The sequence below is a fragment of the Bipolaris maydis genome (assembly GCF_028858645.1).
Source record: "Bipolaris maydis strain C4 unplaced genomic scaffold PSV08scaffold_8, whole genome shotgun sequence".
Classification (NCBI taxonomy): domain Eukaryota; kingdom Fungi; phylum Ascomycota; class Dothideomycetes; order Pleosporales; family Pleosporaceae; genus Bipolaris; species Bipolaris maydis.
Genome location: NW_027093864.1, coordinates 939,219 through 965,546, shown reverse-complemented (window position 1 = coordinate 965,546; position 26,328 = coordinate 939,219). Strand labels below are relative to the sequence as shown.

Here is a 26,328-nt window from a genome sequence, read left to right as displayed (position 1 = left end):
CCGAAACCTGGTGTCGATTATCAAAGCCGGCCACTGTAAAATGGGTAGAAATGGGTCCTCGCCCTTCCACTACGGCGGCAGATTTTCACAAATCATTTTGGCTCTGCTTGAAACTCGTCGAGTGATCATTACACTTTGCACCATTCCGCGAGTGATCAACCTACTATAAACGCTACTATCATGGGCCGTGCCGCTTTTCAGCTAGGGAACGGGAGGGTCAATGCGGATACCTCCACGCCACCACGACACCGTACGCTCATTCTCGATCTCGGTGACGTGCTCTTTCATTACTCTTCTCGCTATCTCACAGCCCTCTCTCGTCAAGAGTTCCAGGCGGTCCTTCTGACTCCTACATGGGCCGAGCTTGATCGTGGTCACATTGGCGAGGACGAAGCTCTCGCAAAAATTGGCAAAGAGCTGTCCCTAGACCCAAAAGCAATCAAGGACGGATTGACACAATGCCGCAAGACGCTTTGTGTAGACAAGGATCTCGTTGATGAGATTGCAAAGATCAAAAAAGAGATGGATGGGCACCTCAAAGTTTACGCCATGAGTAACATCTCCAAGCACGACTTTGCACATCTCAAGACTGTGCTGTCTGACTGGAGTGTATTTGATGGCGAATTCGCGTCATGTGACGCTGGCATGGCCAAGCCTGAGCTCAACTTTTACAAACACGTCCTTGATACAATCGGCGTCAGTGACCCGTCATCGGCCATCTTCGTCGACGACAAAATCATCAACGTCACTGCAGCACGCTCCTTTGGAATTCAAGGCATTGTCTTCAAATCAGCACCAGCTCTCCTCCGCCAACTGCGAAACACGCTCTTCGACCCTGTAACCCGGGCACGCAAGTACATGGCCTCCAATGCACACAAGCACACTTCGCAAATAGAAGACGGTACAGAGTTCCCCGAACGATTCTCCCAGTTTCTCATCCACTGGGAACTTCGAGAAGCCTCCTGGCTCACTCTATCTGCGCCCGGTGCTTCCGAGGCCCAAATCAAAGCCGACATCCAAAAAGCTTCTTCCGAAGCAAGAACCTGGAACTACTTCAACGGTACCCCCGTAGGCACAACAAAGACATGTAAGCGCCCCCCCCCCCCCCCCCCCACACACACACACACATCCTCCGTCTGAAACTCAAAATTAATCCTGAACCTCTACCAGTCCCCGACGACGTCGACGACACATCCATGGCCCTCCTCGCCTTCTCCCCACCCCGCTCCTCCGCCGACCCCATCCTCGATCTCATGGCCAAATGTCGTCACACCAGAGACAACCTCGTACGAACTTACTTCGACCCCAAACGGCCCGGCCTCTGCCCCTTCGTACTGGTAAACGTAATCCGCGTCTTCTACCACTACAACCGCGGCAACGAAGTAAAACCCGAACTCGAATTCGTCACGCGTATCCTGCTCAATCGCGCCTATGTAAATGGCACCGCAGTGTATAACTCTGCCGAACCGTTTTTGTACTTTATGGCATGCTTGGTTGATGCCAATCAGCATCAGCCGGAGATTCAGGCGCTGAGGGAGCCGTTGGCTGCCGCGCTGCGAGAGAGAGTCGGCCAAAAGGATGATTCGTTTGCCGTTGCGGCGCGGGTGCTGTCATGTCAGAAGTTGGGGGTTTGGGCACAGTCCGACATCGAGTATCTCAAGGAGCTGCAGGAGTGCGATGGAGGCTGGGAGATTGGGTGGGTGTGCAGGTTTGGGAGGTCGCAGAAGAAGATTGGGAATCGGGGTGTGCCTACAGCGTTTGCTATCAAGGCGCTTGAGCATGAACACCGGGTTCAGGGTGAACCATGATAAATTTTGGACAATTCTTGAAGAGTTTTCTTTCTGCTTTGTTTTTATGATCCCATGGAGGAAAGGGGGGGAGGCCTATCACTATCGCTAATGATACATACTACGGTCTTCATGAAATGAATCTGTTACTAAAAGGTTCATCTAGCTTGATACCACTGTGCCACTTGAACACCGTGATGACTATGTACGTGGGTAGCTATGTACATTCAGTCACCCTGGCTCATTCTCTCCGCCATAACCACCTCCTGCTTCTCATTCATGTGCGCAAAGTTCCTGTACCTCTGCTCTTCATCTGACTTGCTGCTCCTGATGACTTTTCTGTTCTCCTTGTTCAGGCCCATGCAGATTCTTGGTTTCTCGAAGAACATGGTATCAATCTGTTCCAGCGTCCTTCCAGACGTCTCCACACCAAAGAAGTATGTGAGCGGCACAAAAGACGCGCAAACAGCAGCCCAGACCCAGAAGTAGTGGCCCTTGATGTTGTCGAGACCAATGGGTGTGACCATGACGACGACAAAGTTGGACATCCAGTGCGAGAAGACACCGACGGCCGTGGCTTTATTGCGAACGCGAAGGGGCTGGATCTCGGCAGAGTAGGACCACGATACGGGTAAAATGCCAAGAGTGAAGCAATCCAAGTACAGGAACATGAATGCCACTGCGGCTGCTGCGCTTGAGAAGCTGTTCTTGGCTAGGCAACCGGCGATTATGGCCATGCAGGCTGCACAACCAGCCGAAGATCCCATAACCGACCAGCGCCGCCCAATCTTATCAATATAAAGGTATGGAGGCCAAGAGAAAATTGCGTATTGAGTGAAGGCTGTAGAAGCCAGGATGAGGGCCATGCTGGGTGTGTAGCCGAGATACTCTTGGAAGATGTAGGCGAGGTAGTAGCAGAGAGCCTGCATCCAAGTCAGTGTCTCGGTGTGAAACTTAAGTTGGAGAGAGCTTACGTTAATGCCAGACCACTGGTTCATCATGTACGGACCCATGCCGAGAAGGACGCGATGCAAGTTTCGAGTCTTGGTGGCATTGCTGAAGACTTCACCCCAGGTGGGCTCTTCCTCGCTGCTCTCGGCCTCAATCGCATCGAGAATCTCTTGTAGCTGGCCCTGAACTTCCTCATCATCAAGAGGCTTGTCAAGCAACCGACTGATAGTATGCTTAGCCTATCTGCAGCGTTAGTAATATTACCTTAGCCCACGTTGATTGAACTTGCCTCTTCGATTCTACCACGAGATGCCAGCCATCGCGGCGTCTCGCATAGGAACGGACAAAGCGTCAGAACCATGAGCGAGAACAGAATCTGACAAGCTACAGGAAAGCGCCATTGCAACGAGCTATTGGCATACAGTGTCGCGAAACATAGCCAAGAAGCAATCGCAACACCAATGATGATGAGAGCAGATTGGACAACCAGCAATGCACCACGATTGTGTGCAGGTAGTGTTTCCGACTGTAGAATAGGCACCGCAACCGTTGAGAGCCCAACACCGACACCGCCAATGATGCGAGCGACGAACATTTGCCTATAGAGGAGCACAAAACGTCAGTATGCTTTTCCTGCATCCTTTTAGAGGATAGTTACTGACCAATACTCAAAGCTAGCGGTCTGTATAGCAGCTCCCACAACAACGATAAGATTGGCAAGAATAATCGACCGCTTCCGCCCAATCTTCTCTCCATACACAAACGCAACAACAGCACCAAGTGCGCATCCTATATCGTAAATCGCCGTCACAAGTCCCGTCATCGTAGGATTCGGGTTGCCTAGCGTATCCTTGAAGCGTTGACCGCCGAGGATGCCACCAAAAAGGCCCTGATCATCTTGCTATGATATCAGCTTCTGATGCTTAAAGAGTACGTGTCACAGCGTTGCATACTCACATCCAAAGAGCAAAAAGTCCAACCCCGACGTCAAAAGGATAACAGTAATAAGGCTCTTGCCCCTAAACTCTGTAAAACCCATTCTGGAAAAAGAAATGCCCTATACACCTGCTACTGGGCAAAGGTAGTTCACAATGAGTTGATGCAGTATTGTGGAACCCCCCAATCACACGTCCATCCTCGTCTTTTATGTACTCATGCTACCCGCACTGATGTGCACCCGGGTTTTCCTTTACAGGCCTAATGCATTTTGCATCTCCAGGACGATCATAGTAGTGTTTGGATGCCGTGATGGACGGTGGTAGTAGGTCCGGGGTAAATGTGGGGAACTGCGGAGAAGAAAGGTGCTATGGAACGGCTATCTTTTGCGGGGGGGGAATGTCGTATGAGATCCTAGTACTAGCTAGAAAACCAAGGTTGTGGTTGTATTGGCGGACTGGGCGTCGTGCGGGGTTGCCGGATTGGGGAATGCCGTGTTGGAAGTAAAGAAGGTTCGTCGGCAATGCAGCGCCTATGTACGGTAGTCACGTTTGCTTTTCAAACATGGAGGGTTTGTGAGTTGGCTCTTATGACTTGGAGATATTGGCTTTGGGTGTGTGATGTATGATCATTGCAACGAGCATCTTGCAAAGGATGATAGAAACCTCATGTGGCAGCAGCACCACAGGCGATAGTGTGTTCAGAACACCGGGGGTTGCCAAGTGGAGTCTTGTACAGAAGTGATGGGGGATGTCACTAAATAGACTAAGCCCGAGCGAACAAGCGATATTAGAGGGCCTTTGCATATGCTTGGGCCGTGGTCCTAAGGGCGGCCTTGTGCCTCGATTGTTCCAAATACTCCTTCCAATGGATCCACGTAAACACGCCAATCGGCCTACTTGTCGTATTTCTTGAAGTTTGATTTTGTTGTTCATCACTGCATGTGAAATTCATAGTAATATCATAACGATGTTGTGGTGTTCAGAGGATACAATGTAGGTGGAGGCGGTTGGTTGCATGGCGAACCTTAAGAGTTGTCGACGATTTAAACTGCACAATAAACTCAATACTAACAGGGGGGAGAGCCATGCACGCATAAGCCTCCAACAAGACACGCTACGATCCCCGAGTATACTTTCGTTCTCCAACCCATCCGGGTCCGCTTAGTGCCTCTCCAATCTGACCCCAACTTCCGTAGGACCCCTCCATCTACTCCAACGCGTGTAACATCTCTCGAGTTGCACTTAGACTCTTACTATCGCCGTAAATGGCGGCAATAAGGCTTCCATCGAGCTTTGGAAATTCGCGCTGGAGAATCTCGACATTTTCGTCGTCATCGTCTTTCCTTCCTGCCGCTTCATAGCTTTGCATGACCTCGATCTGGTGGGAGCGGTCTTGGCCAGTAGGGAGCGCCATTTCCGTGGCTGTGCGGCGAGGTGGCAGACCAGGCGGGACCTCTCCTTGAGTAGCATTCGATGTCTGGCCCTGGTAGGGTTGTTGTGGTGTGTCTTGTTGATAGTATGAGTGTTGAGAAGTCTCCTGAGGGGTGGTCTGGGCATAAGGGTTGTGAGATTGGGTCTGGCCGGTCTCTTGGGCCCATGGAGATGTATCATGCTGTTGAGGAGGGTGTTGGCCTAGTGGATTTGGTGGCATTTGTTGAGAGTATGGATTGTGAGACTGATTTTGATAGGTTTGGTACGGGTTTTGGCTTTGGTAGTTTTGCTGCTGACTGGGCTGGTCTTGCCATGGGTTGTCGGTGTTATGCGAAGCCATACTTATGATGCTGCGGATTTGGAGGGTGGCTGGAGAGATCTTTGGGTTCTACAAATACGTGCGTCTCGGACAAGTGGCTGTAAAAACTGGGGATCTTTGAGGCTGAGGGGTTGTTGATGAGTACAGTAATGAAGGCGCAGTCGATGATGACGTATATCTGGTCTGTGCACGCGCCTCACAGCCCCGCTTCAGGCGTCGGCGTATAAACAACTGTTAACACAGAGTGGAGCCATCGTTAACAACATTCACAGATGTGAATTAACAAGTGATTATTCTCTGTAAATCGCATAACATGTCGTTGCTCGATTATTGGTTATAAACACTCGGCCCTCGTCGCGTCCAATGAGAACTGCATACTTTGCAGTACTTTTGTGCGACCAGGAACTTACAAGACTGCTGAAATCAAGGATGATGTGTCTAAATGTGCACTAGAAAACGCCCGAAGAGACTCTTTCGAAGACTGGTTGTGAAGCGATACAAAGGCCCTTCTGATTTTGAGCGGTCCAAAAGTGCAAGAAAGAACATCAAAGGCAGTTTCTGAATTATGGAAGGATTTGAGAATTATGGAACGCCTGCAAACGTTCAAAGAAAATGCAAGAATAAAATTCCCATGGGGCTATGAAGCACTAACTACTTCTGCATGAATGACACATTAGCCTGGGGAAGGTCCCAGAAATTAAAACAGCAGTCTTGTTAATGAGAGTAACCGAAAATAAATCGAGATAGTTTAACAAATGCAGATACTAATAGCAGTGTAAAAGTAGAGTGGGCGGCAGGTTGAGGAATAATACATAGAGCTATCACAGGCTGGTAAAAACACCTTTCTTAACTAGTATCCTCGCAAATATCATCACGATCCGGTATATTCCAAGACCGCAATTTGGGCAAGAGCAATAGTTTTCCAACATGTTTCGTCCCGCATCTTCCATGTCATCCCTAGACAAACCAATAACCAACCCTTCTCCCGTGGTCTAACAAATATATCAATCAGGCCATTATTTGTTCTAGCAACTACTTCTCAAAGAGCACATTGACATGCTTGTTTTGTGCCATCAAACTAGATGCCCCTCACTTCCCAATTGCCGACTAGACAGGCAAGAACTTATTTTCCTGGTAACATATCAAGGGGGGTTCTAGGGCCCACTATCTAAGATCAGTTCTGATACAGCTAAACAAATGGTGACAAAGCAGCTGCGCTAGTAACCACAAAGTACTTGTTCTAGATTCCCATTTCCCCTATTGGCGCATCCCTGTGACTCGCCTTTCACTTCTGAGCTCTTCTTTTTTTGAAAAAAAAAAGATTTGCTGTTTGCAGTTGCAGCAATCAAAATTTTGACGACAACGATTCTGCACTCAGAGAAAATCAATATGTTTGCCCAATCACCTTTGACTGTACGCAAACTTTGTCAGAAACACACAGAATTTGCGTGATCAGGATAGATAAAAAGACGGATTAATCCAATTCCAAATGTGCACATCAACATTCCTATATACCCCACGACGAAACACCGCCACCTAATCTATGGGTAAGTTAACTTCCAAAAGTATCTTCCATGCCTGACAATCTTTCTAACCTCGAGATAAGATGGCTATAAAGAAACTCGATTACGGCCAAAACCATCCAGATATCTCTGGATCGCATCATGTACATTCTCATGAATCAAAAGATGGGCACCAACGCATACAACAGCCACTGACGACCTATTCGCTGATGCAAGCCGATGCCATGACGCGAGAAGATCTTGCGAAAATATATAACTGGATGACCTCTCTCGGTATGCAACGGATGCCTCTACACTAAATAAGTTCCGCAGACGAGACTGGCTAAAAGATCGCATCACTCGCAAGCAGAAACAAAACTGTGGCCTTGTCTGGGGAACCGATTCCTACAGGAACTAAAATGCAGACGTTACTATATATAAATACAAGAACTGTCTCTATGGCGAAACATCGTATATGCAGCAAGATATACCGGTATATATTGAGCATTACCTTGCACCTGTTCATCAGCCGCCAGTCAAGCGCTCAAGATGGGAGTCATCTTCCTATGTCGAGATTTACACCTCTGGTATATCCTACAACTCAACTGCCCGATGCCATGTTTCAGTCACCCGCGATGCCAAAGCTTCAATCACATCGAAGGCATCGGCGCTGTGCGACTAGACTGTTCTCTAGTCCCACCCCTTCTATACCACTACAAACAGGCTGGGGTGTGCGCGCTCAAATCGTATCCTCCAGACGGAAGACTCTTGCCTTATCTCAATCCACGAGACCGGGCGTCTCAGGCGAACCTGAGGCTTATAAACCCACAGGACCCATTCATGTATACGCTTACACCAAAGAAGAACAAGCCTTGGACAGAACATTCGAGAAACTGGTTGCCTCCACCATCAGCCTTTTGAACATGCGCAGTGTCCAGGGACAACCAACGCCATACATGGGCAGACTACAACTCACGGGAATTTTACATCACCAGGTCGGTGGCAAATACTTCCCTGGCAGCTTCTACTATAAGCCGTTGCGTTGGAGGAAGCTGCATGCTGCCAATGATGGCGCTTGAATGGATCTTGATTGAGAAGGAAGAAGGCGAAGAAAGAAAGAATGGGAGATTGCTTGTGTGCGAAACGGACTGGTTCGACTAGATTGAAGATGAAGAAGCTGAGAGAAATGGGTAGAGGGCGAGAAGGAGTTAAGATAGGGGGGTATGGTGGTGGGTAATGACACATGCTTGGGTGAGAGGGCTTGAGGGAACAGGAGGAGTGGGTGTACAATTAGGGTTCGGGAAGGAAGAAGAATGGGCGCATAAATAGAGGCTGGGAAACAGGAAGAGTGGATGAACAATTGGAGTTTGGCTCGTGACTGTGTGCTTTGAAATTTGGGCTTGGTGGAGGAAATGAACGTCTGGAAGAATGGTGGTATCTACATTTTGAACATGGATTTGTGGAAGTGTTGGAGTTGAATATTTCCAAGGGACCTGGAATTTCTTTTTTCTTTAAAAAAAACACCATGTGCGAGTTGTCGAACAAGGAAAAGCACCAAGAAATGCTAGAAGAAAGAAAAAGAAAGAATTGGCCCCGTTGTCCAAGGCCATACTCGCCACAAACCGATATCAAGACAGCATTAACAGCCCTGTCAAATAAACATAACCTAGAACCCGCAAACAAAAAGCATTTAATCCTCCTCCCATTCTTTCTGACCGTGCGCGCTCAAACGCACGCCATCCCCTCTACACCCCTAAAACCTCACACTCCCATAGTCACTCTCGGAAACTCCCGAAAACCTCCTCTCGGCACCAACCCCTCCATCGTACGAGCCCCTTACGACACCACCTCCACTCTCCGCACTATACCCCGTATATTCAGAAGCAAACCCGTGGTCATATTTATTCGACCCATAGTACTCCTCTGTATAATCCCCACTCACACTGGATTGTGCAGCAGCAGCAGCTCCCACCGCCTCCATCTCCCCATTACACACTGCCGTGTTTCCATTAGGAAAGGCTGCTGTATGACGCGGATCGGTGGCAGAACTGCTTCGCGACGCTACAGACGCTCTATCCGATCCAGCCATGAGTGTCACGATGCGGTTTGAGACGCCATCTGGATTCGTAGCGTCTTCCAGCTGGGCATTAGCCACGCGGAGTTGCTTTGCTTTCTTCCTGGTGTCGTAGTAGAGTTTTCCGACGCCGATGAGGAGGGTGACGATGACGACTGTGGCGACGATGCTTCCTGCGATTACGGCTGTGTTGGGTGTGTTTTGGGGGGTTGGTAGGATGGCTGCTGCAGAAGAGGAAGATGGGGTTGGTGATTGAATCTCTTTGCTGCTTGAGTATGTTGGTGCAGGTACGACGTCTGCTTCTGCAACAGTGGACGACTGGGTTGGATCGGTTGTCGCGCTTGGTGCTGTAGAGGTACTAGGTGCATCACTGGCAAGTGGGGTACTGCGTGTTGTACTTTGATGAGAACGTTGTGATGAACTCGATGCATCCGGTTTTGTAAATGGGATCCATTCCTTAGGAATGTCTGCTAGAGACTCTCCTATCTGCTTACAACCGTCTTTGTACTGCTTTACAAATGCTATGTCGGACTCGAGTTAGTTTCCCACTCTACAAACGCAATAATTGCAAACTTACCTCTCTTTTCGCGGTCGTCTTTACACTCTTGAAAGACACAGTGCGCAGAGAAATAGTCGTTATGGCCCAGAAACCGTGTTTTGGCACATACGCAGCGGAAGTAGCCCGACTCTAGAGTGGGGCTGTCGCAGCTGAGCTCTTCACTATCAGGTGGTAATTTGTCTCGGGCAACTTGCTGGCATTTTTCAGATATCTGGCTGGGTTAGTTGGATTGTAGGTTTGAAAGCGCAAGGACATCTTACAAGGCAAGATACAGAGTTTGCTGTAGCCAAGGATGTCCTAGTCGCAGCGGCGAGACCTGGAGAAGAAGGAGAGGTAACCACAGGAGGCGGATTGTATTCACGCAGAATGTTGTCGGCTCTGATTTTCATGTTAAACTGCTGTACATTGTGGAAGCCTCAAGTTCTTGCTGAAATAGAAAATTATTCAATGATCAACATGTTAGTCATAGATAGCAGCGCGTTGAGTAGGTCAGAAGACGAAATTGAAGACGGAGAGCCGGCATCGCTGACAGATGTCGAGTGCGCCTTGCAAAGATGTACCGCAAACTGCATTTACAAAACCAGAGTACAGAATCAAACAGCAACAGAGAGTAAGGACAAAGTTCAGAGGGTATCAAAGGAGTGTCTATTATCCATTACGTAGGCGTCGTGCTGTGATGTGATGTCTGCAGTCTCATGAAGCGTGTTGTTGTGAATATCGGCAACTGAACTCATCGAGGAGGAAATTGCACTGGCTCAAACGAGACCGTCTTGTTCAAATTGCCATACTCGGGCTTGGAACAAACGTCTGCGAGCAACTGTTTGTAGTCTAAAATGGCAAAGTCAGATGATCAGTCGTTCAGGGTCGTTCAGGGTTCACATGGACAACTTACTGGCAACTGCTCCAAGAGTGCATGCTTTCTTGCCTGGTTCACCGTCGAGGCATGGCTGCACGGTTTTGACATATCTGTCGACATCGTCTTGCTCCAAGTTACATATGCAGACTAGGTTGCCAGGCGCGCAACCATCAAAGTAGCCGTCGGTGAGACATTCGTTCTGTTTGGCTTGATTAGCCCATAACTCGGCGTGTGCGTGACATGCATCGTACCGCGCCACACGTAGGCAGCTTGTTGGTGTAGTTTGTTGGCACCGACCAGACTGCGGGGAGGAGGGACACAAGGGCGACAATCGAACCGCTGACTATCATGGTGTTGGCGGGCGACGGCGAAGTGAGTACAGCTGTGGAGGAGCAGGAGGTGGTGAGCTGGGCCGAGATGTCGATATGTAGAAATCACGACCAGTGTAGCTGAGCGTCCAAGCGCAGACTAGACCAGCCTTCGACCAGACACAGACGATAGTGATTTCTGGGTGCAGATCGCTGCTTCTTTATTTGTTTGCGCATGGCGCAGACAAGGGTAGCGTTGTTTTCTAGGCTGGTGGATCGATTCCGTCCCACAGGTCACACGGCCGCTGATCTGCCCCGACGAAACACAGCGGGCGGGGAACGGATTCCAAACGCGCGGCGGCATCAATGGCACCAAACTCAGAACAAGCGTTCCTCACAAAGGGTCAAGTCTGGAGCTGGAGCGCTGATGCGGCTGCAATTTGGTTTCCGCTGTGGGGTCCCCCGGGCGCCCCAAGCCACGGGCGACCATGTCGATGCCGCATACCTGAAGCGACACGCCCTGTGGCTGGACACGACCAGGCTGGTTTTGGATAGAGAGGCTGACCTCCTGCTCTTGTAGCACATTCATGATGCAATGTATATCACAATACCGCCAGCAGCCTCGTCGCATCTGGGGAGTCGTATGATTATTAGACTACGCGATTGCCGCACGGCATCGTGTCGCGGATAGATTACCATCGGAACAAAACAAAGCTTCCAGTCTCCGCCCCTTCTTCCCGACGCCCATGCGCATATGCAATCACGTCCGTCATGCGCCCGGCATTTCTGACCTGCCCGAATGCCTTGGGCCAGTCTGCTGCCTCACTCCAATACTCTTGTTCTTAGTGCTGAGCCCTCATGGCCTCAGGCCTAGAACAAGCAGTCCAAACAACAACAACACGCCAGACCCGCGCACAATCCAGTAAGGAGTCCGCCACCTCCGCCACCATCATGCCTCCTGTCGTCCTGGTAATATCCACCTGGTGGAGGCGGTCCCTGTTGGTATTGCATCTGCTGCCCACCGTACTGTCCTTGAGGAGGACCGTACTGGCCCTGTGGCGGGCCGTACGGACCTGGTTGGCCTTGCTGATAAGGGTTCGGGCTTCCGCCGTAGTAATCAGGGGCACCGCCACCTTGGTTGTAGTATGACGGTTGCATGCCTCCAGGAGCAGGACCAGCGTCGTAGTGAACAGGCGCTGGGTTCTGAGGGTATTGAGGTGGTGCGCCTTGGTCCTGCTTGGGGCGTTAGTATGGTGCGCTCGTTATGCTAAACAGGAGTGGCGACGGAAGTGCGCGCCACAGTAGAGTGGAATGGCGACCACCCCATCGCTCAACCCAAGGGTAAGGACACGTACATATGGTTTCGACATGTTGGCCGTTTGTGAAGGGAGTTGTCAAGTTTGTAGTGTAGAAGCGAAAGAGCCACCAGTTAAGAGGCAAGTCTAAGGAGGTCGCTGCACGCGTTCCGCGGCAAAGCTGGGCAATGTCTGGTCCGTCGTCGATCGGCTATCTGTATCACCTATGTGGTCCCGGTCGGTGTTGTGGCGTCAACGACAATGTCAAATCGAAAGGAAATGAGAGAGCGATGTGTAGGAGTGTAGAAGATGGATTAAAAACGAGCGACAATTCGGATAATAGGTGAACCTGAGTGCCGAGTTGATCACACATCAGTTGTCGCGGCGTACGAACGAGGGTGGCTGAGCTTGCGTGGCGGATAATCTAAGCCACTTTTGTCATAGCGTGGACCGCGTTCACCCTCTCAGCGCAAACCGCCTCCGACCTTCCAAGGCGCGTGGCACCCTGTCATGCGCCACGGTGCAGATACTCAACATCAATACGGTATTCTTTGCGTACACGGGATACGCAGCGTCTTGTGCAAAAATACGCATCAACGCACCTGCAAAGCACAGATCTCCAGACAGTCACGAGAACACGGCAAATCTCAACAGTCCGGGCGTACATTGAACAAAACTAACCTTACAAGCTGCTCAATACATAGGCAATACAAGTCACAGTCACAAAACAACATGAGGCTATCTAGTAGCAGGCGCAAAGTATACAAACCTTGAATATCGAATGTTTCGCATCGGGTTTGGGAAGGGCGTCGGGAAATAGCGGGAAGCTGAAATCGAACGGGGGGGGGAATCGAAGAGGAAAAGTGAGGTTGGAAGACTTCGAGGTGCTACGGACCGACCGAATAGTGTACAGGAGGCAAGGAACTCGAACCGCATCGATGTCGACCGATCGACCGAAACAAGGCGAGAAGACCGAACCGAATGATAATCGCCGTGACCGTTCGCCAAAGAAGATCCGAATCGAGCTTTTTCGACTGCTGAATGCATTAATGTCGTGGCAGGACATAGACGTAACTCTAGCCTCCACTCGGAGAAACAAAACATGATCCCAGAAACCATTATCCGCTCAACAAAAACACTGTGCAAGTACCAATTTCGAGCACGCGCGTCAATACTAGCCTTGTGCACACGGCGGCAGTAATCCGGATACTGCCTGCTGGAGGGTTGCCAGCTCATGGCTTACTCAGCTACGTCCAGGTCGTCATGAGCCGCAGGCGGAGGAGATTCGACTGCAATGGTGATTAGACCGGTTTGTCGTCAAGGGCATCGGATGTCTCACTCTTTCGGGGTTCAGCAGGCGGCTCAGCCTCGCGCTCACGGTCGCGCCTCTCTTCGCGGTCGCCACGCTCACGGTCACCTCGGTCGTCCTCACGGTCGCGGACGTCCTTCATCTCGCGGTCGCCGTCAATAGGACTCCTTGATCGGTCACGGTCACGGCGGTCGTAGTCGCGTTCGCGGCGGTCATCCTTGCGAGGGGATGCACCGCGTTCACGGCGTGGGGAAGTGCTGCGACGGCGTGGAGAACGCACCCCACGGTCTGCACGATCACCGCGGTCGGAACGGTCGCCTCGGTCACCACCACGCTCAGAGCGCTCACCACGGGGGCGGTCACGTCCTGAGTCGAAGCGCCACGATGCCGAGGGAGGAGTACGTGCCCACTGTGCCTTGTTAGATTCAATTGCGTCCGTAGTAGCCTCCCAAACATACCTCAATCTTCAACAAGTCGTCGCGGCCGATGCGCTTGTTGTGCATCTCGTGGTACGCATCATCGGCATCCCGGCGAGACTCGTATTCGACGAAGGCGAAGCTGCTGTTCTGTTAGAGCCTGAGAAGGTGGTTGGGGTGGAGGGCGAACTCACAGCCTAGACGAAGCCGAACGGGGAGCCGGAATGTCGCAACGGACAAGGCGACCATAGCTTGAATGTTGTCAGAATAGCTTCGAGAAGGCGCTTAATGCGTGATGAAACCTGGTGCAGGCGCTGCTTACGCGAGCAAGAAAGTGGGAGCGCGCGAGGGAGCAGTCGCAACAGCAGCGGAGCGTGGATAGCAAGGAGATGCAGGATCGATGATTATGATGGAGGAGGAAGATGCGAGGGCGATCGAGTTGGGGCGAGGCGTTGGGAGACATACCGTTCGAACTCGTAGGCAAGGTCGCGAGCGCGTGTTCCGTGGCCGAAGCCGGTGACGTAGAGCGTAGTGCCGCCGCCGCGAGACATGCTTGCAATATGAATATCGGTGTCGCGTATACGTCCAAGTGGTGCGAGGGTTGCGATTAACAAGTGGGTGGTCGGCTTTGGGGTATGTGAGTGTTGATGGAAGATTCCAAGACGGACAAAAAGACCTGGAAGCAGCTGCAGCAAACGCTTGGGCAGGCGCTATGACCACATTCTTGGCAGCCTCACTCTGTCGACGTCAAGATTTCCATTGAAGGAACGCCTCGTCATAGTAAGGGTCTTCCCATTGGCGCATTATTATTTAGAAGCACAACACATCCTTGTGTTGCATGTGTATCTTTGCCGATGGTCTTTTCCATGCTCAGGTTGCGTACACAAGAAACCCCCCCGAAAAAGCAAGTTACACAATGTGACTGTGCATCTACATGCACGTGGACATTTGTACATCTGTCTACAGAATATGCATATACATTATACAATAAAGTGTGGTACAAGAACTAAGAAGGGAATGCCCCATATGGCGCTCCTTCGAATTTGAAGTAGCCAGGTTGGAGTGTCTGGAAAACACCCGTGGGGTCGTAATTGGCCGCAATGTCTTGCAGCTTCTGCTTGTTGACTGCCCCATAACCAGCAAAGACATCTTGGTAGGGCGATGCATAATTCATATAGAGAAAGTCACTGTAGAGCCCCCTCTCGTCTGCTTCAGCAATGAGACGCTCGATCAGGCTATTAGCAAATGCCATGATGCGCGTGTTATCCGCAACGTTTGTCCACATGATGGCAAGATTGCTGATGCAGAGGGGACCGTCCTCAGGATTGAGGCCCCGTGGGTTGCCGCCATTCTGTTGCATTTTCTGCATAGCTGGGACAGTAATTGCTTGGAATGACAGCACGGGCAGAATGCCGGCAGCGTCTGCAATTGCCGGTACCATGTCGAAGAAGATGCCAATGAAAGTCTTGAAGATATCCTTATCCACCTTGAAGGTGAGGTCCCAATACGTCTCCTGTATGCCATCGGGGGCGCCCGCGCCAAGCTGGTTCGCCATCTTTGACATGTTTCCAACAGAGGTCTGATCAAAGACTGCTGGAATGGCCTTCCATTCATCGAAAACAGGAGGCCATGGGGTCGGGTCAGAGTATTCAAGGTCCACCGCTGCAATCTTCGTACCGTTCTGCAGCGCAAATGAGACAATTTGAGCCTGCTTGGTATCTTTTGCGGCGTTGATCGCAAAGTTGTAGTAGGCTTGATACAGCTTGTCCCACTGGTCCTCGCTATGAGCGCGCTGCCCACCCCACATTGGACCTTGAACGAAGGTCCTCGCGTTGAACTGTGTGACGATGCCAAAATTATTGCCACCGCCACGAAGAGCCCAGTAGAGATCGGGATATTTCTCAGCGCTTGCAGTAACAATCTCGCCCGACGCTGTTACTACTTCGAACGATTCAACGTTATCACAAGCCCATCCGTAGGCGTTGGAAAAGTGAGAGATCCCTCCTCCAAGGGTCAATCCAGAAACTCCGACCGAGGATATCTAATTGTTGTCAGACATTCGGGGTCTTTTCAACGAAAACAAGGCGGGGAAGACGATGAAAAGGCATTTGGAAACATACCCTACCACCAATCACTTCTCGTCCATACTGCTCAATCCACGGGTATACATCGCCCCAAGTATTACCTGGCCCAATGGAAGCTACACTATGATCTGGCGACAGGGACTTTTGATTGAGTTTTTCAAGCGCAATTGTGATGCCGCCTTCAATACTCGACCCTCCAGCGAACGCAGCATGCCCTCCTCCTTTCACTGCAAAAGGACATTGGGTGAATCGAGACAGCAAGACAACGGCTGCTACCTGTGGAGCATCACTAGGTTTGAATATGCAAAAGGGGTTGACTGCAGCTTGCTGCGCCGCCCAGTAATCGCCAGTAAAGTTGCTGTATGCTGAGCTTCCCTGTGCGAGCACACTGTTGTTGCCGAAAGTGCGTTCAAGAGTGGAACACTAGGTGCGTATGCCATTAGCTCATGATCTAAGTAGTAAGCTACGATGATCGCCTAAGCGCACTCACAGCTATCGAGCAAGCGGTGGGCGAAGATGCGTCGACTAGCTCTGCCAGACCAGGGATAGCCGTGACGTTGATCCCTTTGTCGAGGAGCGCCTTGGCTACATCGAAGTTTGGAGGCTCAAAGCCGCTTGCCAGCGCACCTGCTATTACAGACAGACCCGAAAAGGCCGCGCGAAGAGGGAGTCTCATAATTGAGGTCTGCGGGTCCGGGGTAGGTACCGAGAATCCGGGTCAGAAACTAAGTAAGACACAGGAAGCCGCCTGGTTAATATACTTTTGGCTATCTTGTCCGTAAGTACACAAGCACACTGTCAGAAGCGTGCTCGTCCGACGGGAGCATAGTGCCGTGCCGGGGTGTGGAAGAGAACAGCACCGCGCGGGTTTGATAGCATCCAGACTAGAGAGGCTAGTACCCTGTCGATAGTAATGCCGTGTCAAAACGCCACCGACTACAAATAACGGGGAGTTTCCTTCAACGACTCGACAACCCCAAGGTGGCGCGTGCAGGTGGATATTAGAGCAGCCATGCCGAACCGCGCTGCACGTTCGCCTTCAGGACGTTTGCCCGAAACGTCAACGCCACTGCGCCGGCTAGACGCCTTCGCTCCAATGACAGCTGGGCGCACGTACTCTCTCTTTATTGTATTGGCAGAGTACACAGTATGCCCGCGCTGAGCCAGCCAACAATCAGCGAACAGATGAGCCTAGTCCCGCTGTGGCTTGCTTCGCCGAACGCAAATGGTGGGCGTTTCTGGGTGCGTACCACACTTTAAGTATACCTAGCAGGAGGCAATACTAAAGAACACGACAAGTAAGGATATTGCGATCGACGAATTGCAGTGCTTTTGAGAACGACGCGGGTATAGAGCCTCGCGCAGTTCCCTCCACCAAGGCCTGCCGGAATACGTACCATGTCGCAAAAAGGAACGAAATGCGCGAGCACAGGCGCTAAAGTTTTTTTAAGGCGTCCTGACGGGCAACCGTCCTGGTGCGCACCAGCCCGTGGAGTAATACACCCCGTCGTGAGCGTGCATCCTACACATGTTGCAACGGTTTGCTTGAGCAAACTGAGTACGCTGCGCTCCACAGTGGGAGTGCTCAGCGTGGTGGACGAACGGGTCAAGTTGCACAAATCCAGGGGCGCGGCTCCGACTACCAGCCCTACGGATATCGTCAATCGACTCTCTTCCAGTTCTCCTTTCGGCAGACACGTGCATGGCCCCATGCACTGAATTCCATGCGTCTTGCAGGCCTGCGGATCCCTCCGAAAGCTACGTATGGCGCCCTGTTGGAGCTACGACTGGGTTGGCAGTATTGTTTGTAAAGTGGCTGCCCCCAGGGCTCTCTGTATCTGCAATCCTAACCTCCGCGGCCATCTTCGACCGATTACTCGCGCTGAACCGCTTCCCCGCGCCACATCACCAGACAACAGAAGCATGCCGCATGCGCTCTAGAGATTTTCGCACTTGTTGTGATCTTTAGGGCCGGGCCCACACCCGACTCTCTTTGAGCCTGTACCCACCATGTCGACGGGTGCGGATTGGATCTCGCAACATGACCTCCTCCGGAGCGATTATGCCATGCTCGGCACCACCTCGACTGTGTTTGCAATACGTGTTGCGGTCCAGATATGGCGACGAAGGCCGATCGAAGCGCAAGACATCTTGCTTGTAATTGCTTTCCTGGCCTATCTCGCCTTTACCATTCTCTACATAGTGATTACGCCCACTTTCTTCAAACTGCAAGCGCTGGCAGCAGGCCAGATTGTGCCATGGCCAACGATGGCGGCAGATCTCAGGTTCGCATCTGAAGTTATGTGGCAAAGTGGCATGGAGTACTGGACATGTCTTTGGTTTGTCAAGTTTTCACTGTTGGCGCTCTACAAGAAGCTGCTCGCCGGGATGCCCAGGACATATCTATGGGTCTGGTGGGGAATATTAGTGTTTTGCGTTGTGGTGAGTAGGAGTTCAATGCGAAAGACTCTAATGTGAGCTTGGCTGACATTGGTTCAGACTTGGGCAACCTGTATCATAACAGGTCCAGGCCTGGCATGTAACGACACGAAGGCGTTCTTTGAAAAAGGCAAACAGTGCCTATCGCTTGAGGAGACGCGGCGACAGACAGCAAACCTTTACTACGCATATGCGGTCGACACACTGACCAATCTTATGGGTATGTTGTCGAGTTTCCCAACTTGTGTTTTGGTCGAGTATGCATACTGACGCATGTCGAAGTCATGTTCCTGCCGATAAGACTCATTTGGAATCTCCAGATGGAGAAAGCGAAGAAAATTGGATGTGGACTCCTCTTCGCTTCTGGTTTTGTTTGTATACTCTTTTCGACTATTCGCATCGTTCAGGTTGGTCAGGATGGGAAGCCGAAGTCACCAGATCCGAAATGGCTTACCTTATGGACGATTGTGGAGTGCTCAACAGGTAAGAGCTGCTTCTTGCCTTGTCTAAAACCATGCTGATGCCTCGCCAGCTGTGATGATTGGCTGCTGCCCAATGCTTGCGTCTGTTGTGCCAAAGAGTTGGTCCCGTCCTTCGAACCGGGCGTCGTTCAACGCAGAAGGCTACGTCGACCAGTCACCCAACGGATCAGACGAGAGTGGATCAAAAAGTCAACGTTTTCGTAATATGCATAGCTCCAAGAGTCGAAAAAAGCGCAGTGAAAAGTCTTCGCAACAAGTCAGCGTAGCCACTCAAGATGAGCTCCCAGAACGCCGAACCGGAGGTACCGGTATCAGGATCACAGATGAAATGCGTGAACAGCACATGCGACGAATGGAAGAGAACCGGCACATGGAGGAAGGGCGCTCGAAAGGCCAGCCACAGGACGTGTAAGTAGGTTTGTAGCTGCCAGTAATTCATTTCAAGAATAAAACAATCTCACAAGTCACTGCCTTTGAAGGTGTGAGTGAATACAGGGTTTAAGGATAGTAATACCGACGTTATCACCCACCCCTGATGACCGACAACAAGGGCTGACATGAGATGGGACTTCGGTATGCTGGCCATGAACGTGATATACATTCATGCGGCGAATGCACGTGATGTTGGTACATAAAACATTGTGTTGTGTATGTATTGAGTATATGCACATGTGTCGATATGAAATCATCAAGTGGCGAGTGTCGTATGTAATGTGTAAGCAGCGTTAACAGCGACGAAGATTCTGGGGTGACTGACGCGCTGCACATTAGCCAGACGCTAGTAGCCGGGCGGCAAATGCCGAGCTTGACTGCGCAGAACTTGACCGCAAGCGCTCCCAAACATTTACTCTCATCCCCACACCACCAAGCCCCTAGCCTGCACTTCACGCGCAATTTCCCTTGACGACTGACGACACTTTTGTAACGACCATCTCACAAGCCCCCAGCGCGAGCTATCGGCGAAGAAAGTCGCGTCGTTTCATTCGTCGCACCCTCTGTTTTCCGCCGCCGCGCAACGTCAAATCTACGCGACAGCCACCTTTCCATCATCACCCGCGTCCTCCACCATGGCCGCCGACTTTGCGACCGACTCGCCGCTGGCGATGCAACTGCAGCAGGTTGTCCAGCCTAAGCTCGCCGAGTTTGGATGGACAACGGGCGGCGACGACACGACGCTCTTTGAGTACATTCTGCTGATGCTGGCCAACGATAAGAATGAAGCGCAGGTCGCCGCCGAACTATCGAATGACCTGCTAGATCTGGGCCCGGAGAACACAGAGACACAGCAGTTTGCGCAGTGGTTATTCGAGCAAATCGATTATCTCCGACAGTCGAGCGGCGGCAATGGACAGGTTGCGCAGTCGATCGAGAGCCAAATGGACAGCACATCCAACGACCACGTAGCTGCCGGCCAAGATACAGACATGGAAGGCGTGTCAGAGGGACAAGGCACAATGTATGTACACACGTCACCACGAGCTATGGATGCAACTAACAGTTATCAGTCCCACAGGCCCCAAAGCAATGCGCAACGGCAGCGGAGCTCAAGCAGGACGCTCAGCACGCGGTGGCCGCATGCTCAACCAGCTTAACAAAAACATGGATCGCAATAACGATTCAGCCCTGCATCGCGTGCGTGGCGCCGGTGGCGGTGTTGGTCGAGTAAACGCACATGCTCGGGATCCGCCAAAGGGGCCGCGAGGTCAGAATATTGGTCGTGGTCTCGAAGCAATGGCAAACGGACGGGGCATGGGCAATGCCAACGTCAATATGGGCCAGAACAACATGAACGGTATGCCCATGGGCGGAATGCCGGGTATGCCCATGAACCCAATGGGCGGTCAGAACAACATGAACGGCATCGGATTAAACCCGCAACAGCAGATGGCCCTCATGCAAATGTACGAGCAGCAGGCTCAGATGATGCAACAGATCTTCTCGGGTGGCGCCCCAACAGCTTTTGTCAACCCCAACTTTAACCAGAACAACCGCAATGGATCCAAGAAGCCGTTGCACCAACGTATAGACCGGGGCGGCAGGGGCATGAACCCAAACGCCAAGCCTTTTAAGAAAGACGGTGAAGATGAGACCATGGCGGACGGCCCCTCTGGAGAGAATGGCAGCGGCATGGACGTTGAATTGCCCTCAGGGCGCCCAGAGCCATCATCAACCATGTGTAAATTCAACCTGCGATGCACAAACCCAGATTGCCCGTTTGTCCATCAGTCTCCTGCTGCCATGCCGGGCATTACTGTCGACATGAACGATACCTGCGACTACGGAGCGGCTTGCAAGAACAAGAAGTGTGTTGGCAAGCACCCCTCGCCTGCGCAAAGACAAAAGTACCAGTCGGAGCAGGAATGCGCTTTCTGGCCCAACTGCCGCGATCCCTCATCATGTCCGTATAAGCACCCAACGGCGAAACCGTGTCACAACGGTGCCGACTGCACAGTCGAAGGCTGCAAGTACGGCCACAGTTCGATTATGTGTAAGTTTAACCCTTGCCTGAACCCCCGTTGTTTGTACAAGCATGAGCCGGGTCAAAAGAAGAATACGACGAACGTGTGGGTGGCGCCCAAGGAAGGCGAGCACGTGAGTGAGAGGAAGTTTGTGGACGATGAGCAAAAGGAGGAGCTCATCCTGCCCAACAAGGATCAGGACATGAGCCAGGGACACGCACAAACGAGTGAGAGCGTGAATGTACAATCATAGAATGGCATGATTATGGGTAAAAGAGTTGAGTTGTAGTGGGATATGATACCATCGGGAGCAGGTAGCTGTTTGGGGAGAGACATGTACAATAAGCCTTGTGAATAGCTGGATGAGGCATTACGGTTGGCGGCGCTGCCGTGAAATTTGGGGGAGAGAAAGGCCTTTGTTTGTTTTTTTGCCCCAAAAAATGGAAGCTGGTTTCTCTGCGGCTATCAATGGCTGCAAATCTTCTTGTTTACTTTCTTGTCTGATCCATCTACTTTGCATTTTCATTGTTTGCTCTTTCGTGTAAACTGAACTTGATATCAACTGTATTTGTTTCTCGCCCATTTATTAACCCCGAAACCACCGACCGGGGTAGGTAGGTAGGTAGGTAGGTAAAAGGGTACTCTGGCACCAATGACGGCACCAGGCGGTCAAAGCTTCTAGCATTTTTGGCGAAACCCGCCCAAAGTCCCCGACCCCGGCGGCAGCGGGGGGGGGGGGGGGGGGGGAACACAGAATGAACTGATATACTTGTATGTACACGTAAACAAATAATATATGGATCACAACGTTCCGGTCGCTTGAAAACTGCGTCTCCGTCCTCCTCCTCCTCCCCCCCTTCCCCCCTTCTGCGACCCCAATTGACCGGCAATGCGGATCCAGAATGTGTCGCAGAAGACGCTGAAGACTGTTGCTGCACGCCCTGTGCTCGCATCGCCATCACCAACGCACCTGTTGCACCCGCGCACCCGCGCACTGCTGCTTGCTTCGTCTACACTGCTGCATTGCCGACAATGCCGGCACCAGTCGTCGTATCCTGAGCGCATTGCCGTGCTGGGCGGTGGCATTGGCGGTCTTTGCAGCGCGTACTTTGTCTCGAAAGAGTTTCCGCACAGCAAGATTACGCTGTTTGAAGCGGGCAAGGAGACGGGTGGGTGGATTCAGAGTCGCCGGGTGCAGGTGCAGGGGCACGATGGAAAGACCGGTAGTGTGCTTTTTGAATTGGGGCCCAGGGCGCTGAGAAATGCGATTGTTACTGCGGGTTTGGTGCGTGTGTGTTTTTTTTTGTCGTCTTTTGGGGACAAGAGAACATCTCTCTCTCTCTCTCTCTCTCTCTCTCAATAACCCAATCTCTTTCTTGGTTTGTTCATGTGCTGACTGGGTGTTTTTGTGTTCGTAGGTTCAAGACCTCGGTCTCGTCAACGATGTTACGTATACGAGGAAAAGTGAGCCTGGAGCGAAGAATCGGTTTATATACTATCCTGATCAGCTGAATCGGCTTCCCTCGGAGCGCCCGTCGCTTGCGGACTTTTTTGCACTGTGGCGGACGGGCATACTGAGTGGTGCGATGGGTATGATTACTGAGCCGATGAAGCCAAAGAGACCGGATTCTATGACGGACGAGACTGTGGGATCGTTCCTTGCTCGAAGGGTGGATAAGAGGATAGCGGACAATCTTGTCTCGGCTGTGTTCCATGGAATATACGCGGGAGATATCTGGCAACTCAGTGCAAAATCATTGCTCAGTCTGGCCTGGGAGTTAGAGGGACGATATGGAAATGCGCTGGGAGGTTTCTTCCGCATGCAAAACGAGGACCCACGGCCGGAGCAGCTTACACTTGTTCACCCCCTAGATCTGGAGCACACGCGAGCCATGAACGAGGATATTGATCTAGAACTCGACTTTGCAAGAAATCTACAGGAGACGAGCATGTTCACATTAAGGAACGGTCTACAGCAGTTGGTTCGGGCATTGCAGGATGCCATAGAAGCAAGGGGAAACGTCGAAATCAAGACGGAATCACCCGTGCAATCTTTCAAGCCATATTCCAACCACGGCCAACCAGGCATAGAAATCGTTACTGGCGTACGTTCCTACTTCCCCTTTGTTATCAAAAACTGCGACCTCCCAAACCCACTAACACAGCAACAACAGAACGAAGGGTCAACAACAACGTCGACCTTTGACACAGCCATCTCAAGCCTCAGCAATCAAGACCTCACGCCTTCCGTCACCGTCATGACCATCAACCTCTTCTTCCCCTCAGCCTCGCTCCTTGCCGTCGAAGGCTTCGGCTACCTAATCCCGCAATCGGTCCCCTTTGCGCAAAACCCCGAGCGCGCGCTCGGTGTAATCTTCGACTCGTCGGCCATCAAAGGCCAAGACACGGCATCGGGCACCAAACTCACCGTCATGCTCGGCGGCCACTGGTGGGACGGCTGGACCGAGTATCCGTCTGAAGAAGAAGGCGTGGAAATGGCCCGCAGCATCCTCAAGCGCCACCTCGGTATCACAGCGGAACCCACGGCGCACATTGCTAATCTCGCGCGCAACTGCATTCCCCAGTATACGCTTGGATATAGTGAGCGCATCAAGGATTTCGCCCAGGGTATCTCGGGCGAGTTCAAGGGTAGGCTGAGGGTCGTGGGGAGTCAGTTTGGGGGCGTGGGTGTCAACGATGTTATTGCCGGTGCGTGGAAGGTGGCGAGGGGTATGAGGGGCGAAGGGTGGAAGAGCGCGAGTTGTGGGCTGGATAGGGTCGTGGATCAGAGGGAGTGGGTCGTGGTGCCGTCGAGCGAGATGGCGTATGTGAAGAAGGAAGGGGTCAAGGTGGGGAGCAATGGCATGGGAAGTAGGGGGGAGGGCGGTGTGTAAAGGGGGCTCTCAGTTGGCTCAGTTGACTCGGTTTTTGTGCGTGTGTGTGTGTATATATATAGTCTGATGTGGTCTAGGCAGTGAAGAGAAAAAAAACTGTGAACCTTTTTCAAGTCTGGCACGGTATGTTTCGATCGTGTGTCAGGGAGAGATGGAAGTTTCCCTTCTGTTTTCTATGGAGTCATGTGCCTTTTCTGCAGCATTGGGATGGGCGAGGTTATCATGCTGTCATCATTGCTTCATTGAGTTCATGTCTGTTTCACGTCTAGCATACTACCAGCTTATTGTTTCCCGGGAAAGAAAAAGAGGTTGCAACCAGACGTGCCAGAATCGGGTAAATCATGGTTATCATTGTAACATTGAGCACGCAAGTGATATGCATGATGTAGCACATGGTTGAATATCGGTATCCGACGTACGTACTCAATCTACTGGGCAATTCAACACGGCTATGCCTTTCCTCCCTTTTATTTTCCTTTTATCCGTATGTTTCTTTACTCCCCATCTTTCTCCGCACTCACCTTGATATTCAGTATATGACATTTGGAAACTACAAACTATATTCTGGGCTCCCCACGTCTTTGTCACTTGTTAGTGTCTCTTTGAGAAAAAAAAAAAGAAGAAACAGCAACAAAGATAAGGGGACACTGGTTAGTCACACCCCTGACCGCCTGCCTCCCATTGATCTTTCCCAACGGGCGAGAAGGACCAAAAAAACCAACGGTTAATGACATGTTGCACAAACTATCCCAGGCATACGCGGCAAACAATTATCCAGTGTCGGTGGGGGGAAAGGGGAGGGGGGTTACAGTGGTGTGCGGGAACTGCAAAACAAGCTATTGGGCCATGGGTTAATGGGCGGAAAGAACAAAAAAAAGCCAAGACCAGAGTACGAGGCGCGGATGTCACCCGTCAAAGGTGTTGTGCAGCGGAAAAGTGCAGATCTCGCGGCTAAGCAGGAGGGGAAAGTCCATGACACAGGATCGTTGCCAAGACGAGTAGATCAGCTTGGCAGGCTGTTTCCGCGCAAGCTGTACGCTGGTCGGGACTGGGAGAGGCCCTAAAAAGGAAATGGAGAGTGTGACGAGGGAAGGGGACTAGTAGCTTGAGTTTGTTGGCATGGGAGTCTTGTTGGTGACAAGGCCGCGTTCCGCGATGACGAAGAAGTAGGGCGTCTTGGCGGGTTGTGTCGAGTGGTTTGGTGTGTGCGTGTACGTATGTGTGGTGTTGTGGTAGTAACATCTTGGCTCAAGTACTTTGGTATGTTGAGCTTTTAGAGTTTCTTAGGTTACATTGCCGCAGATGTGACATAGGGAGCGGGAGATTGAGACATGACTATGACGGCGGGTGTCAATCATCTTATCTCTGACGGGGTTCGAGAGTGTGGTGAGGAGGGCAAAAAAGATGTGCGCTACATGGAGAAATTGATGGGAATTACAAAGCCGGTGAGTCATGATTGAGGTTAGGTATACACACATAGTTGGGATATCCATGTGGTCCAGATTGGCGAAAGAAGCAATGGCGGCTAACTGTTGAGTGCCAAGCGCGGAAACCGAGTTCCTCCAGCGTGCCAAGGGGGCTACAGTAAAAGCAATCTACGTTTACATTGGTGGAAACTGCCAAGCCGAGAGCGGTGCAGAGTGGTGCAAATCAGTGGGCAGAGTGGATTTACGCGAATGACTGGAGCTTGTACCACGTGCGGTGTTTTTGTTAGATTGTTACTCTATCGGGATCGGTGTGGGCGGGCTGTAGGGTCTGTGCCTAGGTACAGGGCGCGCAAACGGGTTAGGAGTCAAGTGAGTTGTAGCCGATGTTGGCAGCGTGCGTGGAGGCGAAGGAATTGGTGTGATGATTTCCCGTCGATCTCGCCAAAACCCCATGGGCTAGGAATCCGGGGCTCGCAGGCGAGGCAAATGCAAAGACTGCGGTCAGAAGAAGCAGCAGGGCACTACTGCAGGTGCAGCGTATGTGTGTGTGTGTGTGGGTGTGTGTGTGCGCGCGGGCGCGGGCGGGTGGAGAAGCGAGAGATGAGGAAACCAGTCGGTTGACTACAAGTCTGTATGAAACTCACCGCTCTGAGGGCGGGATACCCAATAAAAGATAGTGAGGTGAGAAGCGGAGAGAGAGTGAGGCGCGACATGTCGGATGGGTTCGTTGGAGGCGTGGGGGGCAGAGGCGGGGCGGTGTTGACACGAATGCTTTTCAAAGCAAAAGCCGATGCAGTG

At 51.6% G+C, this 26,328-nt stretch overlaps 12 protein-coding genes across 12 annotated transcripts; 5 read left to right on the top strand and 7 right to left on the bottom strand.

Annotated features, from left to right (window-relative positions):
- Positions 1–71: 71 nt before the first annotated feature.
- On the top strand, positions 72–1,939 carry PSV08DRAFT_203856 (HAD-like domain-containing protein). The gene is made up of 3 exons (XM_066092038.1): positions 72–985; positions 1,037–1,087; positions 1,171–1,939. Exons 1-3 carry the CDS (start codon positions 181–183, stop codon positions 1,806–1,808), a joined length of 1,494 nt encoding a protein of 497 aa, XP_065949018.1. The 5' UTR covers positions 72–180; the 3' UTR covers positions 1,809–1,939.
- On the bottom strand, positions 1,938–3,777 carry PSV08DRAFT_203854 (general substrate transporter; the record flags this gene model as incomplete). Its single annotated transcript, XM_014223205.2, has 5 exons — positions 1,938–2,710; positions 2,762–2,977; positions 3,013–3,337; positions 3,401–3,635; positions 3,696–3,777. 5 exons carry the CDS (start codon positions 3,775–3,777, stop codon positions 2,015–2,017), a joined length of 1,554 nt encoding a protein of 517 aa, XP_014078680.1. The 3' UTR covers positions 1,938–2,014.
- An 892-nt stretch (positions 3,778–4,669) lies between these two features.
- PSV08DRAFT_303928 (uncharacterized protein) lies at positions 4,670–5,460 on the bottom strand. Its single transcript, XM_014223204.1, has one exon. The coding sequence runs from the start codon at positions 5,445–5,447 to the stop codon at positions 4,884–4,886; it is 564 nt and encodes a 187-aa protein (XP_014078679.1). The 5' UTR covers positions 5,448–5,460; the 3' UTR covers positions 4,670–4,883.
- A 1,572-nt stretch (positions 5,461–7,032) lies between these two features.
- PSV08DRAFT_248045 (uncharacterized protein) lies at positions 7,033–8,007 on the top strand (the record flags this gene model as incomplete). Its single annotated transcript, XM_066092362.1, has 3 exons — positions 7,033–7,222; positions 7,354–7,515; positions 7,652–8,007. 3 exons carry the CDS (start codon positions 7,033–7,035, stop codon positions 8,005–8,007), a joined length of 708 nt encoding a protein of 235 aa, XP_065949017.1.
- A 661-nt stretch (positions 8,008–8,668) lies between these two features.
- Positions 8,669–9,950, bottom strand: PSV08DRAFT_391634 (uncharacterized protein; the record flags this gene model as incomplete). Its single annotated transcript, XM_014223202.2, has 3 exons — positions 8,669–9,523; positions 9,580–9,772; positions 9,822–9,950. The coding sequence occupies 3 exons, from the start codon at positions 9,948–9,950 to the stop codon at positions 8,682–8,684; spliced, it is 1,164 nt and encodes a 387-aa protein (XP_014078677.1). The 3' UTR covers positions 8,669–8,681.
- A 100-nt stretch (positions 9,951–10,050) lies between these two features.
- On the bottom strand, positions 10,051–10,944 carry PSV08DRAFT_362830 (uncharacterized protein). Its single transcript, XM_014223201.1, has 3 exons — positions 10,669–10,944; positions 10,454–10,616; positions 10,051–10,389 (listed from the first exon to the last, which is right to left on the bottom strand). Exons 1-3 carry the CDS (start codon positions 10,765–10,767, stop codon positions 10,292–10,294), a joined length of 360 nt encoding a protein of 119 aa, XP_014078676.1. The 5' UTR covers positions 10,768–10,944; the 3' UTR covers positions 10,051–10,291.
- A 648-nt stretch (positions 10,945–11,592) lies between these two features.
- On the bottom strand, positions 11,593–12,313 carry PSV08DRAFT_303917 (uncharacterized protein; the record flags this gene model as incomplete). The annotated part of the gene is made up of 2 exons (XM_014223200.2): positions 12,081–12,313; positions 11,593–11,958 (listed from the first exon to the last, which is right to left on the bottom strand). Exons 1-2 carry the CDS (start codon positions 12,093–12,095, stop codon positions 11,596–11,598), a joined length of 378 nt encoding a protein of 125 aa, XP_014078675.1. The 5' UTR covers positions 12,096–12,313.
- Positions 12,314–12,872: 559 nt separating this feature from the next.
- PSV08DRAFT_303892 (uncharacterized protein) lies at positions 12,873–14,391 on the bottom strand. The gene is made up of 5 exons (XM_014223199.2): positions 14,211–14,391; positions 13,940–13,996; positions 13,788–13,887; positions 13,360–13,738; positions 12,873–13,309 (listed from the first exon to the last, which is right to left on the bottom strand). The coding sequence occupies exons 1-5, from the start codon at positions 14,294–14,296 to the stop codon at positions 13,260–13,262; spliced, it is 672 nt and encodes a 223-aa protein (XP_014078674.1). The 5' UTR covers positions 14,297–14,391; the 3' UTR covers positions 12,873–13,259.
- A 310-nt stretch (positions 14,392–14,701) lies between these two features.
- PSV08DRAFT_45303 (uncharacterized protein) lies at positions 14,702–16,649 on the bottom strand. The gene is made up of 3 exons (XM_014223198.2): positions 16,320–16,649; positions 15,866–16,252; positions 14,702–15,786 (listed from the first exon to the last, which is right to left on the bottom strand). The coding sequence occupies exons 1-3, from the start codon at positions 16,503–16,505 to the stop codon at positions 14,752–14,754; spliced, it is 1,608 nt and encodes a 535-aa protein (XP_014078673.1). The 5' UTR covers positions 16,506–16,649; the 3' UTR covers positions 14,702–14,751.
- A 708-nt stretch (positions 16,650–17,357) lies between these two features.
- PSV08DRAFT_303881 (uncharacterized protein) lies at positions 17,358–19,214 on the top strand. Its single transcript, XM_014223197.1, has 4 exons — positions 17,358–18,271; positions 18,329–18,488; positions 18,551–18,751; positions 18,801–19,214. Exons 1-4 carry the CDS (start codon positions 17,840–17,842, stop codon positions 19,160–19,162), a joined length of 1,155 nt encoding a protein of 384 aa, XP_014078672.1. The 5' UTR covers positions 17,358–17,839; the 3' UTR covers positions 19,163–19,214.
- Positions 19,215–19,627: 413 nt separating this feature from the next.
- Positions 19,628–21,701, top strand: PSV08DRAFT_224577 (uncharacterized protein). The gene is made up of 2 exons (XM_014223196.2): positions 19,628–20,206; positions 20,256–21,701. Exons 1-2 carry the CDS (start codon positions 19,818–19,820, stop codon positions 21,460–21,462), a joined length of 1,596 nt encoding a protein of 531 aa, XP_014078671.1. The 5' UTR covers positions 19,628–19,817; the 3' UTR covers positions 21,463–21,701.
- A 397-nt stretch (positions 21,702–22,098) lies between these two features.
- Positions 22,099–24,213, top strand: PSV08DRAFT_203845 (uncharacterized protein; the record flags this gene model as incomplete). Its single annotated transcript, XM_014223195.1, has 3 exons — positions 22,099–22,494; positions 22,628–23,314; positions 23,384–24,213. 3 exons carry the CDS (start codon positions 22,099–22,101, stop codon positions 24,101–24,103), a joined length of 1,803 nt encoding a protein of 600 aa, XP_014078670.1. The 3' UTR covers positions 24,104–24,213.
- Between the last annotated feature and the right edge of the window lie 2,115 nt (positions 24,214–26,328).